This window comes from Syngnathoides biaculeatus, chromosome 3 (genome assembly GCF_019802595.1).
Source record: "Syngnathoides biaculeatus isolate LvHL_M chromosome 3, ASM1980259v1, whole genome shotgun sequence".
NCBI classification, from domain to species: Eukaryota; Metazoa; Chordata; class Actinopteri; order Syngnathiformes; family Syngnathidae; genus Syngnathoides; species Syngnathoides biaculeatus.
This window is the reverse complement of record NC_084642.1, coordinates 35022172-35037792: the sequence shown is the minus strand read 5'-3', so window position 1 is coordinate 35037792 and position 15621 is coordinate 35022172. Positions and strand designations below refer to the sequence as shown.

General features: G+C 40.2%; 1 protein-coding gene across 1 annotated transcript in view; it reads right to left on the bottom strand.

The window, feature by feature from the left end:
• The window catches only part of shcbp1 (SHC SH2-domain binding protein 1), a 34407-nt gene extending 28104 nt beyond the window's left edge, over positions 1-6303 (bottom strand). Inside the window, exons 1-4 of the mRNA XM_061815559.1 lie at positions 5919-6303; positions 5531-5752; positions 3808-3923; positions 1843-2051 (exon numbers count right to left, since the gene is read on the bottom strand). Coding sequence (XP_061671543.1) covers positions 1843-2051; positions 3808-3923; positions 5531-5752; positions 5919-6159 — 788 coding nt within the window. The 5' untranslated portion in view covers positions 6160-6303. The remainder of the gene's footprint in view (positions 1-1842; positions 2052-3807; positions 3924-5530; positions 5753-5918) is intronic.
• Positions 6304-15621: the final 9318 nt, after the last annotated feature.

The following is a 15621-nucleotide window of genomic DNA, read 5'->3' as shown; positions in this document are numbered from 1 at the left end:
ACAGAGAGAGAAAGAGAGAGAGAGGACACACACAGATCGAGACAGAGGAGAGAGAGACACACAGAGAGAGAGACAGAGAGAGATACACCACAGAGAATGAGGACACACATAGAGATACCGCGAGAATATACCACCACAGAAGAGAGAGACCACAGATGAGAGGAGATACACACACATAGATATTAGATGATAAAACATAGACATATAGATAGAGACACATATACATAGATATATCTACACAATATAGATATATATATATATATACACATATATATATATATATAGTTATTTTAAGGTCTTGAGATTCCATCCCTAATCACATCCACAACTTTATCTGCAGCATGACTGGTGGACCACCCCTGTAACTATATCTGCAAGCATGATTGACCACACCCGTATATTTTTCAAATGTGAGTGACTGGAGCATGATTCTCTTCCTCTGAAAATTGTTATTATTCCAAAATGATAATGCCCTCAAACACACCTCCAAGATGACCACTGCCTTGCTAAAGGTAATGAACCGGTCAAGCATGAATCTAGACCTAAACCCAATTGAACATCTGTGGGGTAACCTCAAACGGAAACACCCAGGTTTTAGCTTTGTGGCTAATGTCTTCAGATGTTGCCTTAACCCTAGAGAACCCATGGGGTCACATCTTTAAGAGGATTTGGATGTCTTGGGTTCTCTAGGGTTAACATCACTATGTAACGTTCTTTCCACATGATGCCATTTATCTTATGAAGAGCTCCAGTTCCTGCTGCAGCAAAACAGCCCCACAACATGATGCTGCCACAACCATGTGTTAGAATGTGTATTGCATTCTCAGGTCTACAAGCTTCCCCCTTTTTACTCCATATGTAACATTGGTCATTATAGCCAAACAGCTCCACTTTACTTTCATCAGACCAAAGGACATGTCGGTAGAAGTTAAGATTTTTGTCTTGGTATCTTTTTGCAAACGCAATTGGTCTTTTTTTAGTTTATTTAGGAGTAATGGCTTCATTATCGGTGAATGGCCTTTCAGCCCATGTCGGTGCAAGACTTGTATCACTGTGGCTAATGACTTTTTCTTACAAGCTTCATCCACCATTTCACAAGGACTTTGGCTTTTATTCTGGAGGTGAATTGAACATTTCAGACCAAAACACGTTCATCTCTGGGAGACAGAGCCCGTCTCCTTCCTGAGCGTTGTGCTGGCTGGACATTCCCATGATGTTTATACTTGCAGATAATTGTTTGAACATATGAACGTGGCACCTACAAGCATCTATAAATTGCACCCGAGGATGAGCTCGACTTGTGGAGCTCAATTCTTTCTCAAATTTCCTGGCCAATTTCTTTTGATTTTTCCATGATATCAAACAAGGAAGCAGAGTGATTGAGGTGTGGCCTTAAATACATTCTCGGGTGTGCCCTCATTAAATGATTAATTATTCTTGTTTTCAGTTAACCTTTCAGGACCTTCTCAAGCCATAACCTCATCTTATGGGCTTCCCAATGTTCTTTAAACACATAGTACTTTTTGTGTATGTTAATTGTTGACCTTGAAGAACATGTGAAATTCTCTAACAAATTCTCTCATTATTGCGGCATTTAACAAAATTAAATAGCGGTTTAGTCTGATTTGACTTCAACTGTATATGGACATACATACCCGCACACACAAACAGAAAAAAATACACAATTTTGGCGGTTGTAATGTCCACATACATCCAGTGCCAAAATGCTCTTATTAAAGCAAATAGAGGAGATGCTAGCAAATTGACTAATGGAAATGCCGCTTCCTTTAAAACACATTTATACACAAATGTTTCAAGATAGTCGTATGGGTAAAGCCATACCTGAGATGCTCAATGGCCAAGGCAATCTGGTCGTAGTCTCCTGACTCCTCATAAACAACCTGAAGTTCCACTAGAGGAACTTTATGTTGGGTTGCCTCCAACACCTCTACAATGGCTTCCTTGTTAATTTCAAATCCTCTGACCTCACACTGCAGAGGAAACACAAGCTTCACACGAGCCTTGAGATCACTGAAGTCCACGTCACAAACCTGAAATAATATTAGTTAGTTTGAATAGACAATCAGACAATTAGCTCCCTCACATACTAAAGTGGTACTCTACGAAGCAAATGGGGATTTTGAGAGGGTTTAATTATAACTGGTCATCTTCCAATTGTTCAATGGCCACACAACAATGGCTTCCATTCATTTACATTTCCAGTTGTTGGTTATTCGGCTTGAGATATTGTACATCCATTTTAATGCAACTGCCAAGGAAATTTTCCAATCGGTGTGGGTTTGTTATCTTACCAGAGTGCAAATGAGGCAATGTGCTGTTTAAAACAGAGTTGTGTAAATTTGTTAATCTCATACCTGTAGCTCAGTGGTTAGAGCACTGGTTTGATAAACCAGGGGTTGTGGGTTCGTATCCCACTGGGGCCTCCACTCCCTGAGAAGGGTTGCGTCAGGAAGGGCATCCGGCGTAAAAATTGTGCCAAACATATGTGCGTTCATCTGAGATGACACGCTGTGGCGACCCCGAAGGGACAAGCCGAAAGAAACTTACTTACTTTTTTCATACTGTAAATGTTCATCTTTTGGGGGGAAAGAGAGACAAAATGACTGTAATATAATACATATACTGTATACCACATTTTCTTAGGAATTTAATCCTGTTAAATGTTAACCTTTTTTTTTTTTTTTTTTTTTAAATCAGGTGGCAACACTTTTTTTATGTAATAGGCCACAGCATCACTGGCACTGCCCAGGGGTGTTTTTGTTCACGTATATTAATCACTGTGTAAGTGGTAAAACAAACCAAGAGTGATATCACCCAATGACACTGTCTTTCTTAGCCTCCTCAATAAAGACAAAAAAACTCAAGCTTGCCATGCAATGGAGCAGTTTGTCAAACCAGTGACGTGTACTTGCACAAAAACTGTAGAGATGCTGCTTCATCCCAAAGCAGTTGGCAACCAAAACCCTTGTGGCCATTCATGGCCCAAACATCAAGCAAGTGAAAACTTTCAAGTACATGTACTTGGAAGAATGTATTGACACTGACCAGAGTGAAGCACATACGTGAACAATGTGTGTGCTAGAATCTACCAACATCTTTATTTTCTCCATAGATCCAGAGTATTTGATGTGTGTAAAAAGAAGATATAAGCTTCCCCCGTGCAGGCACAATTGTTACAAACATTTCGTTCCACTATCACTTAGGTGGCTGAACAGTCAAAATAGAGTCTGCGGCTTTCGTATTGGGAAATAATGGCTACTCCTCCCATTATATTTTAACAAGATTTATGACAGAAAGGAATGCTTTAGTATGATGATGTGAGAAGATTATTTGCGTAGATGTTATGATGGAGTGTTTGTTGGTGGTATGGAAGTGTTAGTGTGCAGGCAATGTACACATGGGTAGACGAGTCTAGTGTTGAGCTGTATGTAAATTACATATACATAAAAGTATTTGTATCGAAACATACAACCATCAAAAAGGAAAATGTCCACAATATGTACCCTTTGAGAACATTTTGTTAGCTTCACAAGGAAGATTTATCAGTTACACTTTATTAACATACTATACCAACAGTACAATGTATTTGGTAAACCCTAGAGCCAGGGTCACAATTAACATTAAATTAATTTTATATTTCAGTGCCGCATAAAACATTTCAGTTGAATTCTACTTTAGTTTTTCATTAACACAATACCATTTTTTATATTCATATTACAATAATTGCTCTAACTGACAATTCATTTTCATTAGGAAAATAATAGAAAACCATGTGCAATGTCTCACCTCCACCAGAACATCAAACAGCTCAGCAGACCAGAGAGCTTGCCAACCAAATGACTGCACCAGGTTTTTCAAGTAGTCAGCAGTAAAAGACTTGACTTCGGAAGGCTTGCAATCGCCTATCCATTAAGAAGAAGGAGTACAGTAAATGAATAATTATTCACAGACATTCATACCAGCACATTTGGGAATTTGTTTTTCCTTCGAACAATATGAACTTCGAACAACAACATAATATCAAAACAATCTTCAAATTGAAAAACCTTCAAAAAATAAATCTCATAAAGAGATTCTGGACATTTTATCTATGTCCCTTTTCTTCACAGTTCAGGACTGACAGTCCGCTTCAACTTTGTTTCTTGTACTGAATAAAGAGTAGAACATTGGATTATTCTATGATAGCTTTTTTTTTTTTTTTTTGCATTTTCAGACAAAAAAAAAACTAATAATCAAAAAAGACAACCACCATACCTACGTCCAAAATAAAAGTATTAAAACAAAAATTACACTTTTTAAAAACTGGAAAACCCGAAAATTGCATTTCAAGCATTGCCATCAATTTACTACAATTTAAAAGAACTTATCCCAGGTTCATCTTAACTTCCAAATAAAATTGGTAACGGACAATCATAACTTTATCCAGGTAAAGCAATCGAAAAGCTATTGTCATTTGCAATGCTGACCAGGCATCAGACGTAGTGCTGGACACAGCAAAGCTGACAATGCTAAGGTCATATTCTTGTTCTCGAATGAGGTTGGTTTAGTCCAGGGGTGCCCAGACCTTTTTACCACAAGATCTACTTTTCAAGCAGCAAGCCTCTCACGATCAGGGGAAATGAGCGGTTGGGTCTTGTGTGTGTGTGTATGTGTGTGTGTGTGGGGGGGGGGATCACTGACCTGCTGAATGAAGTGTGTAATGTTTTATGCCAAAGAGAGTTAGTGATATGTAAATGCGCGATGTCATGCAAGAGAAATATCTATTAGCCTATTTGTATCACATGGGACTTTTAAGACACAGCAGTGGGTTCGCTTACGAGCCAAGTCAAATGAATACGCCCACTCACTTCTAAAGATTACAATGATATTACTCGTGATCGTTCCAAGTAAAAAGTACTCACCCTGCTTTACATGCGCAGTACTATTCCACTATTGTGTCCTTTTGAATTTCAATATGAGGTTTGTGAGGCATCAAACGTTGTTGCATCGATCACCAACACTTTGCTGTAACTGAAATTGCGTCCGGCTCCATCCAAAATCTTAATTCCGTGTACATATCCTTGCATGAAATAGTAGAGACCTCTCTGTAGAACACTCATGGACTGGTCTGGCGCATTTCGCAAAAAAACATACCCCAATATTATCTAGAATACGCGATAGAGAATCCACTTCAAACCTGTTCTGTTCAATCGCCATTTTAGAAGCTTGTGGGACATGGCTAAGGGGGCGGAGCTTAAGGTCACCACCGGAAAGGTCCATTTCCGCACCATCCAGTGCAAATGTTTAAATGGTGTGCCCAATGAAAACTGTCAAAATACTGGACATAGTAGTGTGGTATTAGTTTAAGTGAACTTTGTCTATTGTTGTGACTCGGATGGAGATTAACATTTTATGACCATTTTCTGTAGAAACCTTGCTAAATCAAGAATATTCACATGCATTTTCCTGCAACTGCATATAATTCCACACCGAGCGTGTAAATTCAATAACATCCTGTTTTAATACATACCAAGTATGTAGTCCTGATAGGCTTTAAACCTTTCATAAAACAGGAGCTGGCCTGTGTGAAATGTGTCTGGTAAACTTGAATTGATTCCTCCGCTGTGCTCAGATCTTTTCAGCTGGGTCCCTGCCCTATGAACGTTCAGGTTGTCTGCGCCACTGTCATCGTCGTCATCATCACTATCAGTTCTTACACCATCACTTACTTTATCCTCATTTTGGAAAAGAGCTGCAGAATTAAAAAAAAAAAAAAAGTAGAATGAAAGAATCAATTAAAGACAATAAAAGTACGAAAGGGGATGCTGTGGGTGTTTGAATGTCTTCCCAAGCCATGAGAAACCGACTATAGCGCCACTAGCATATATTCCCCAAAAAATTGGAAAAAAAAAACATACCTAGCGTTACATCCAACATATTCTGTACCGTTTCAGAACTCGCAATGTTCTTCCTTTCTTCGCCCATTTCATTTTTGACGAGAGATTTCAAATCTGCGACGGTGTTGTTCTTGTTTTCATCTGATATGATTGCAGCAGACATTTCTTGCGCCATTTCAGCTTGCCCAACGCGAATCAGCGACGCCCGAACAACTTTCAAAATTTCCCTGTTTGCAGTCAACGACTCACAAGGGTTGGACATCAAGAGTTTTTCTGTTAGATTACCGCCACCTTGCGAACTGGAATCCACACGACGAGACGACTTTTGGTCTGTTGGTGGCTCAGAAATTTCATTTTAATAGGGTCCTCCTCGCCAGGGAACCGAACGTAAACCTCGGTTGCCATATTGAATGTGGACATTGGCGCGTATGGTGACACTGGCTCATTCACTTGTTGCTCACAATAAATTTAGCAACAGTTTTCCACACAAAAACATATCTAATGGGATTAAGACTGAGCAATGACTTTTGAATCTATTCGTCCATTATAATATAATATAATAACACAACTTTAAGAGTACAATTAGCTGTCTCTTAAGGCTAATCAGGCACATGCACAGACATTTTTGGGGCCAGGTGCTCAATTCAAATTATAAGAAAATGGAATCCATCAACAAAATGATTCATACAATTCAGAAAATGTGTAACATGTACTATATTTGAAATACAGGGAGCAAAATAACGTTCACCACCAAACTCTTTGGGAGGATCAGCTGTCATCATGCACTGAAAAAGAATATTATGGAAGCGACACCAAATAAATAATAATGGAAAAATAATAAATAAATAAATGAAATATATTTTGAAGCGTGCATTCATATTTGTCATTTATGGTTGTCTTGGTTTGGGTACCTATGTGTTTTTGTGTAGTTAAAAGAACAAGTTTGTTGACATTTTCATTGTAAGTTTGCAAAAGTTTAAATATTTTTCTTAACAAAAGCGTTCTGATGGGCATGTAAATCCTGTATTCTGATTCTTTTAATAAGCCGTGTGACTCAATTGATGACATGTCTAATGTTGCTCATAGTGGTCAAAGGGCTCGCTCAGGCGTTTAGTGTGTTTGCTCAGAGATGTAAATTAGAGGGAATATTGCCCATGACCCTTGTGAGGATAAGTGGCTCAGAAAATGGATGGATGGAGTTTCTGGTGTTTGTTCATTTCAAGCTAGTGGGACACCATCTAACAGTAAAATAACCCAAGCCTTTAAATGTGTGAAAACACGGAATTGTGAAATGGGTAAATTCAACAGCTTGGTTCTGTTTCCTTCTTTGAGGTTGAAATTTCATCAGAAATTGGACGGATGCCTTGTTGTGTTTTGTGTTTTCATAACCCCAATATCGTTGTATCTGGACCATATAATGACAGTAAAGGATTTCTGTTTTATTTTGGTTAAATTTTCATGTTCCCCATCCTGTTACAAATGTGGTTGTTCTGGAAATTGCTAAAGAAAGTTGAGTTGGGAGTTGTTACAAAGATTGTTTTAGGGACACGCGGGCATTTATGTACTGTGAAACTACAAGTGTCTCATTAAATGAAACACTGATCCTTGGATCACTTTTTTGATGCTTGGATAACTACCAATTTAAAAGTTCATTAATTCCAGCAGACAGTCAGTTTACTTTGAAAACTTTGATGTGGTCATCATTATCAAGATGCATTCGCCTGGTGACTGAACGTTAGCATTCTTTTGACCCGAAATACTGAAGTGCTGTGTTCATAGAGTCTATTCCTGTTGTGAAACCAGTCTACAAACAAAGAACAAACAAACAAATCAACAATACTGATTGCTGTGAATTGCGTATGTGATATTTAAAGCTCCACTGACATGAAATGCATGATTTTTAGTATGTTGTTAATAAAAAAAAAAAGGCAGCTGGAATGGACCCATTGTTTTTTCACCACAAAACATGATTTTGACGTACATGGCTTTTTCTAAGTACCGCCATGACAATCCTTTCAAGGTATTTGTTTTGTAGAAGAAGCAGAAAGTGATGTTATCAGCAGGAGCGCACTCAGGCGGCCATGTGTGTTTATACTAGTTGTACCTGCTGGAAGGTAGCTCTTTGTTCCTTCGTGTTAGCCAAAATGCCAGCTCGTTGTCTTCTTTTCCTTTCAGCTTGTCCGGTTCGGGGTCGCCACACCGTGTTGTGGTGGTTTACATAATTCACCTACGGAACCTCGAGATAGGTTACGAGGTCCTGCACGGACGTTATTGTTTGTTACACTTCAGGTATGAGTCTGTTGATGTCTACCATTAAAATGAGGTTTGTTTTTGTGTTCGACACTCCACCTACGACTCCTTTTCTTCAGCGCTACAGTGTCATCTTTTTCCATTTAAGCCTATCTCGTGCATCTTCCACTCTAACACCCACTGTCCTCATGTTCTCCCTCACAACATCCATCAACCTTCTCTTTGGTCTTCCTCTTGCTCTTTTGCCTGGCAGCTCCATCCTCAGCACCCTTCTACCAATATACTCACTCTCTCGCCTCTGAACATGTCCAAACCATCGAAGTCTGCTCTCTCTAAGCTTGTCTCCAAAACATCCAACTTTGGCTGTCCATCTTATGAGCACATTTCTAATCCTATCCAACCTGTTCACTCCAAGCGAAAACCTCAGCATCTTCATTACTGCTACCTCCGATTCTGCTTCCTGTTGTTTCTTTAGTCCCACCGTCTCTAATCCGTATATCATGGTCAACCTCACCAAATGCCAGCTCATTGTATTGCTGGATATTGTTCAAACACACAGGAGGATGGATTTACTCTTCATATATTTCCAAAAGACCCGGTCCGTCGTGAAAAATGGATTGCACAGGTGAAAAGGACAAGAGCTTTGTGGGTTCCAAATGAGAGGAAGGTGTGTATAGAGCTACTAAAAAAAAAATCCGGGGTCGTACGTAATACTCTCAGAACGTAACAAAAGATCCGGTACGTAAGTCAGGGGTTCTAAATGTGTCTATGTGCGTGTTGGTGCCGCGTCTCCTGGTCACGGCTTTGGCACCGTGTCCACCGATCACGGCGTTGGCCGGGATGTCTCATCACGGTGCTGAGTGGGGTGGCTCATCGTCGCACCGAGCCAGGCTGCTTTACAGCGTTGTCGTTGCTCGCGACTGAGTGCGCCATCGCTGTTGGCGGCATTGTTCCGATAGACAACCACCGGCCAAAGCCGTGATCAGCTCGTCGTGGCCGGGCCGCAGTGACTTGTCACAGCCGGGCTGCGGTGTTGTCGTCACTCACATCTGAGTACGCTACATACTGTCAGGGAGTCTGTTGTTAGTTAGAAGTGATCCGCATGTCATCTAAATATGGCTCAAAATGATAGGGTAAAATTGCCCCGGTCACTTGACTCGATTGTGAGATGTTCTCTTCTTCGAAAACAGCTTCCGTGTCAGATGGGGCGTCAGAAAAATCAGAAAATCTTTGTTGTTTCTCTCCCGTAGCAGGTGCCACTATGTGTTTTCAATGGTCAATGTCCCAGTGTGACATCTGCTGATGACGTTGCAGGCAATATGGCTTCCACTTCGATGTTGAGTCAGACTTACGCAACTTTGCGCATGGATGACACGGTCTCCGTTCATATTTATGTTTTTGTATTGACAGTGAAGTGAATAATGTTATATGTATTTTTCATTACAATATCTATTTTAGAATGTTTATAGGCACGTCACTTTTGCTTTAAAGAATCAGTCAGTCAGAATCTGAATCATCTTTATGAGTGGCCAAGTATACAACAAGGCACACAAGGTATTCGTTTCCGGTTGCTGGAGCTCGTCGAGTATACAGTAAAAGCAAACATCCACTATGATGAAATAAACATTCAGGACACAAAAACACAGGCATCGAGAGTCATTGAGCAATGCAAGTGTACCACGAGTGTGGTAATCCTGATAGAATGGCTGTTATGGAAATGATGCAGTCCTCGAGAAATTTAGAACAGTTACAAAGTCACTAATAGTGTGATGATCTGGCATAGACGGTCCAGTACGACACTTCTCATACTGTGTAGGTTTGCTAAAGATAAAGTGCTGAGAAAATGCGAAACCAATACGGCAGTGACAGGGGAAGGGTTTTCTGCTCGTCTCTTTTTAAGGTGCTATTTAACAACTGACATGCATGATCTATGCATGTCAATTGGTGAAAACCACACCTTGACACTAAACAGGACAAACCACCACAAATCACTAGGTGGAGGCTTATAGTTGAATAGAAAAGAATGGAAGAGTATCTGAAGAAGACTTAGAACACCATAGCACAATGATGGGAGAAAGCTAAACTCCAAATTGACGATGACCTCAACAAAGTCTTCGTAATTTTAATGTTAGTCCGTGGAGTCCACTGGAGGGCACTCCTGACCCTTTTGTCACTTCCTGCTTCTTCTCGAAACAAATCCCTCGAGAGGATTTTCATGGCAGGAGTTATAAAAAGCCATATACGTCAAAATCCTGTTTTGTGATGAAAAAACGGATGGGTCCATACCAGCTGCTGTTTTTTCATTAATAACATACTAAAAATCATCCATTTCATGACACTTGACCTTTAAATGGTTCAGGTCCTACCTGGAGGAAAGGAATTATTTAGTGACGATTGAAAGTGTTCAATTTCATTAAATGGCAATGACCTATGTGGTCCCTCAGGGCTCAGTTCTTGAACCCCACTGGTTCAGCCTGTATGTGCTTCCCTTGGGTCAAATTTTTCAGAACTTTAACTTCGCCTACCATAGCTATACAGTTGACACACAGTACACATATTTAGGAGATAAAGGATGAGTGATAATATTCTTCAACTAAACCACAACAAATCTGAGATCATTGTGTTTGGCATTAAACAAAAGACGATTGCTGTTAAATTGCATGTTAAACTTTGGTGTTCTGATAGATTCCGACCTGACTTTCAACAGTCATATCAAAACAATTATTAACACTGCTTTTTACCATCTGAAGAACATAGTGAAGGTTTGCATGTGTCAAGCAGACTAGGAAAAGCTCATTTATGCTTTTATCTCAAGTAGTTTTGATTATTCTAATAGTCTTCTGACTGGACTCCCCAAAAGAGCATTAAACAGCTGACGCTCATTCAAAACTGCTGCAGCTCGGGTTCTGGCCAGAACAAAGATGTCAGAGCATATTTCTCTCACCCTAAAGTCTTTACACTGGCTCTCAGTCAGCTTTAAAATAGATTTTAATGTTGTACTCCTCGCAAGGAGGTCCCAAACCACTATGCTCCCTTCATCAGGTGGTGAAGCTGTGCCTTTTCTCTCTAGACATGTGTTGTGTCTCCATCCATCCATTTTCTTAGCCTCTTATCCTCACAAGGGTCACAGGAGTGCTGGAGCCTATCCCAGCTGTCAACGGGCAGGAGGCAAGGTACACTGTGAACTGGTTACCAGCCAATCACAGGGCAGATAGAGACAAACAACCCAACTCACAATCACACCGAGGGGCAATTTAGAGTGTATTAACAGTGTGTATTAATGTTGCATGTTTTTGGGATGTGGGTGGAAACCGGAGTGCCCGTAGAAAACCCACGCAGGCACGGGGAGAACGTGCAAACTCCACACAGTTCAGGCTGGGATTGAACCCCGGTCCTCAGAACTGTGAGCGCTATGCCACCACTCCTGGTATATAAATCTAAAAAAATTTCAAGTTCTGAATACATGAAAGAAATGCTCATGGAATATAAACCCAGTAAAGCTCTGATCAAAAGACTCAAATCATATAGGTCAAATCGTGGAGCACAGAGTCCAAAGAGAATATCATGAGGCAGCATTTAGCTATTATGGTGCACACAAATCGAATAAGTTGGAATAACTTTTTTTTATATGTCCAGGTTAAAAACTCTTCTTATTTCTCATGGTTTTTAGAACAATTCCACTTTTAAATGAAAATTATTGCACTGTACTGTTTTCATTGCACTTTCATCTTTATTTATTTATTGATTTAGTGTTACTCTGGGAGATGGCACTGTGGTCAGCTGGTAAAGTGTTGGCCTCACAGTTCCGAGGTCCCGGGTTCAATCCCGGACCCGCCTGTCTGGAGTTTGTATGTTCTCCCCGTGCCTGCATGGGTTTCCTCTGGGCACTCCCGTTTCCTCCCTCATTCCAAAAACATGCAACATTAATTGGACACTCTAAATTCCCCCTAGGTGTGATCATGAGTGCAGCTGTTTGTCTCCATGTGCCCTGCGATTGGCTGGCAACCAGTTCAGGGTGTACCCCGCCTCCTGCACGTTGACAGCTGGGATAGGCTCCAGCACTCCCCGTGACCCTCGTGAGGATAAGCGGCGAAGAAAATGGCTGCATATTACTCTGGGCATCATGGTGGCGCAACTCATTAGAGTGTTGGGCTCACATTTCTGAGGACCTGGGTTCATACCCCGGCCCCGCCTTTTGTGTAGTTTGCATGTTTTCCCTGTGCCTGCATGGGTTTCCTCCCACATTCCAAAAACATGCATTAATTGGAGACTCCAAATTGCCCTTAGATGTGATAATGAGTTGCTAATGTTGTTTGTTTCTATGAGCCCATGGGGGGCTTCTTCTTTTTTGCTGCCTCCAACGCAACACACAATCAAACATGTACAGTAGCTTGCACCTGTGACACCTCTTAATTAAAAAAATGAGCCCAAAACTTAGGTCTCTGAGAGTGCTTCCTCTGCTTGCAAGGTAATGGAAAGGGCGAGGGTGAGATGACAGTGGATTGTTATAAAAGATATTAAAGAATGTAAAGATGGCTGAGGAGTGGCAAAAAGTGTGCTGTGCCAATTGTTAAGAACAAGATGTGCAGAGGTTAAACAACTTTACAGGAATTAAGTACATGAACCCATCCAGCCATCCATCCATCCAACCATCTATCCATCCATCCATCCATTTTCTTCTTCTGACGTCACATCCCTTCTCTGGTTTTTCTGTTGTGTGGTCATGTTGTTCCGGTGAATCCAGCAATGTGCGATAAATTTTTGCCGATAATCAAAAAATAAAAGTTTTCTTCATAAAGTATTTAAGATTTGAATTCAGTATAAAAAATGTATAATATAAGCAAACGCTGTATCTAAGATTTTACATATCCTTTAATAAAGTTCATTGGAAAGGAAAGAAGTAGTAATATGGCTTATATCTTGACCAACAGTAATGAATGGAACTTTGACTTGTGAAAAAATGTTTTTGTAGACCTCTAAGTATTCCTGTTTTTGAGGTTATATCCTTCAGATTTTTGCTTCAATTTATGTTGTTCAATTTATATTTTCATGTATGATTCATATCCCTTTGATAACCTGTGGCCAAAAGCAGAAAATTGTGCAATAGAATGTTGTTGTTGATTTAGTTAGGGGTTTGCTTGGTTTACTATTGGTGGAAAAAAAAAAGGTCGGCCAGAGAAAATGGGGAATTGAACCTTCATCATATGTATTCGTGTTTAAAATATATGTTTTTCTGACAATAACAAATGAAAAGAATAATAAAGAACATTGCTTTGGAGGTCAGAAAATAGTCAATATTGGTCAAATTACACAGTAAAGGAATGCTTTTTGAGTCCACATTTTAAAAAAAAACAAAATTTTAGGCAAATCCATGGCTCTGCATGCATTTGGTTTACGATGGTATTTGTTTTTCATTACTATTTAACTTGTATGTAAATGTGTGCCAGTGCATCGGAAGCACAGGCCAGACTGTGATAAGAACAGAAAGAAGTCTGTTGTTTTTTAGTGTACAGTGACCCAGTGTTTTTTCTTCATGTGTTCGCCCCAATCTGTAGACTTTACCCTGTACACAAATAAAACATGGTAGAATGCTTTTGGTGAAATTTTATGTAACATTTCTTACGAATACTGAATAACTGTTGAGCATAAAGAGTCTTGCATAGTATTCAACATCCATCCATATATCCATTTACTTAGCCGCTGATCCTCACAAGGGTCACAGTAGTGCTGGAGTCAATCCTAGTTGTCAACAGGTAGGAGGCAGGGTACACGGAGGCAGACAACATTCGCACAAGGGGCAATTTGGAGTGTCCCATTAATGCTGCATGTTTTTGGGATGTGGGAGGAAACCGGAGTGCCCGGAGAAAACCCATGCAGGCACTGGGAGAACATGCAAACTCCACACAGGAGGGTCTGGGATTGAACCCTTGACCTCAGAACTGTGAGGCCAATGCTCTACCACTGCTCCATTTCCGGGACCCTTGGAACAGATTCACTGATGTGAGAAGCAGCACATTGATGATGAGTGTTTGAGTGTTACAGTATCACTGAAATGGAATTTTGTCATCATGCTAAATTATTATAAATATGAGTTCAACAATCATAAAATGCATTGCAAATTTTGAGTTTCTTTCTTTTCATGACGTAACATATTTGTACTATACAAGTGACAAGAGTAGTGATCACAAAAACTGTTCTAATCTGATGATATTGAAACAGTCCATCATACAATCATGACAAGTTTGTTTCTTTTTCTCGTTACATTATTTGCCCCACTACCACAGGGTGTTTATCCATTAAAAATAATATTAAAGGGGACATATTTGAGCAAACGTTTTTCTTATATTTGCAATGTAATACTGTATTTTCTCTATGTTGCCTTAGTGAACATCCAAAATTTGAATAAAAAAATCGGCCACACATTCCTGAATTCCAGACGTTTTCTCTGCTGAAAGGCCTAAAATCAGGTTATTTGAATTTCTAAGTCAATAGCAATGACCTCCACCTTCCATTCCTGAGCGAGCCCTGTCAACTTCAGAAACGGCCTTTCACAAGTCTAGTGGGTCTTCTTCATGGAGGCAATATGGTAAACACAAGAAAAGGAAGGGTTGAGGGGACTTCTTAAATATATACAGTATGTCCCAAAAATGGACACAGCGGATACAAAAGTGGTTGACTGTGCCAGTCCAGTTATGGCTATGCCGGTTCCCGATGTGGCGCTCACCTGCTCTGATCAACAGATGAGTGCACCGGTGTCTCATCTACGTAATTACGTCCCACATATTTATGGCCACGCGTGCAGTCTGGTCTTTGCCAGATCGTTGATCCCATGTCATGTTCCCACAACTCGTTGTTGCTGCTCTTGCTATCCCGTGTAACGAACCCCGACCCGTTATTGACTTTCCTCTTACGCCTGCCGAATCTACTACTGCTGCCTTCACGGACTGCTTACGGGTATTTGGACTTTGGATCGAATAAAGACTCTTCCCACACTGCTACTAAGCCTCGTGAGTCATGCATTTGGGTTCAGCCACAAGTTCTGGCTATGACAGAAGTCAGAGGGCCCTTTTCTGGATACTCGTGTGATAAAACCATGGTTTTAAAAAATGAAATCGACACAATTATACAAGGTCCATTTTAAAGAGTCACCCAATGAAGGTCAAAATACGGGAACTTTAAAATTGCATTTTCTTGTGCATCGGTGCACTTTGAAATGGTACCATTTCTGTAAAACTGAGCGATTTGAGAAATTAGAATTTTATTAAAATTTCAAAGGCTTTGAGCAACCGCCAGATGAGGTGTGCCCAAACTTTTTCTACCCCAAGATCTACTTTTCAAGCAGCCAACCTCCCACAATCTACCTTTATTTTGGGAATGTCTCTGGTTTGAAAGCACAGATAACAAGCAGTGAGCTAAAATTCCGACACAGCTAAGCACCAATATATGTTTATGTACCTTGCATTATGTTTGTCTG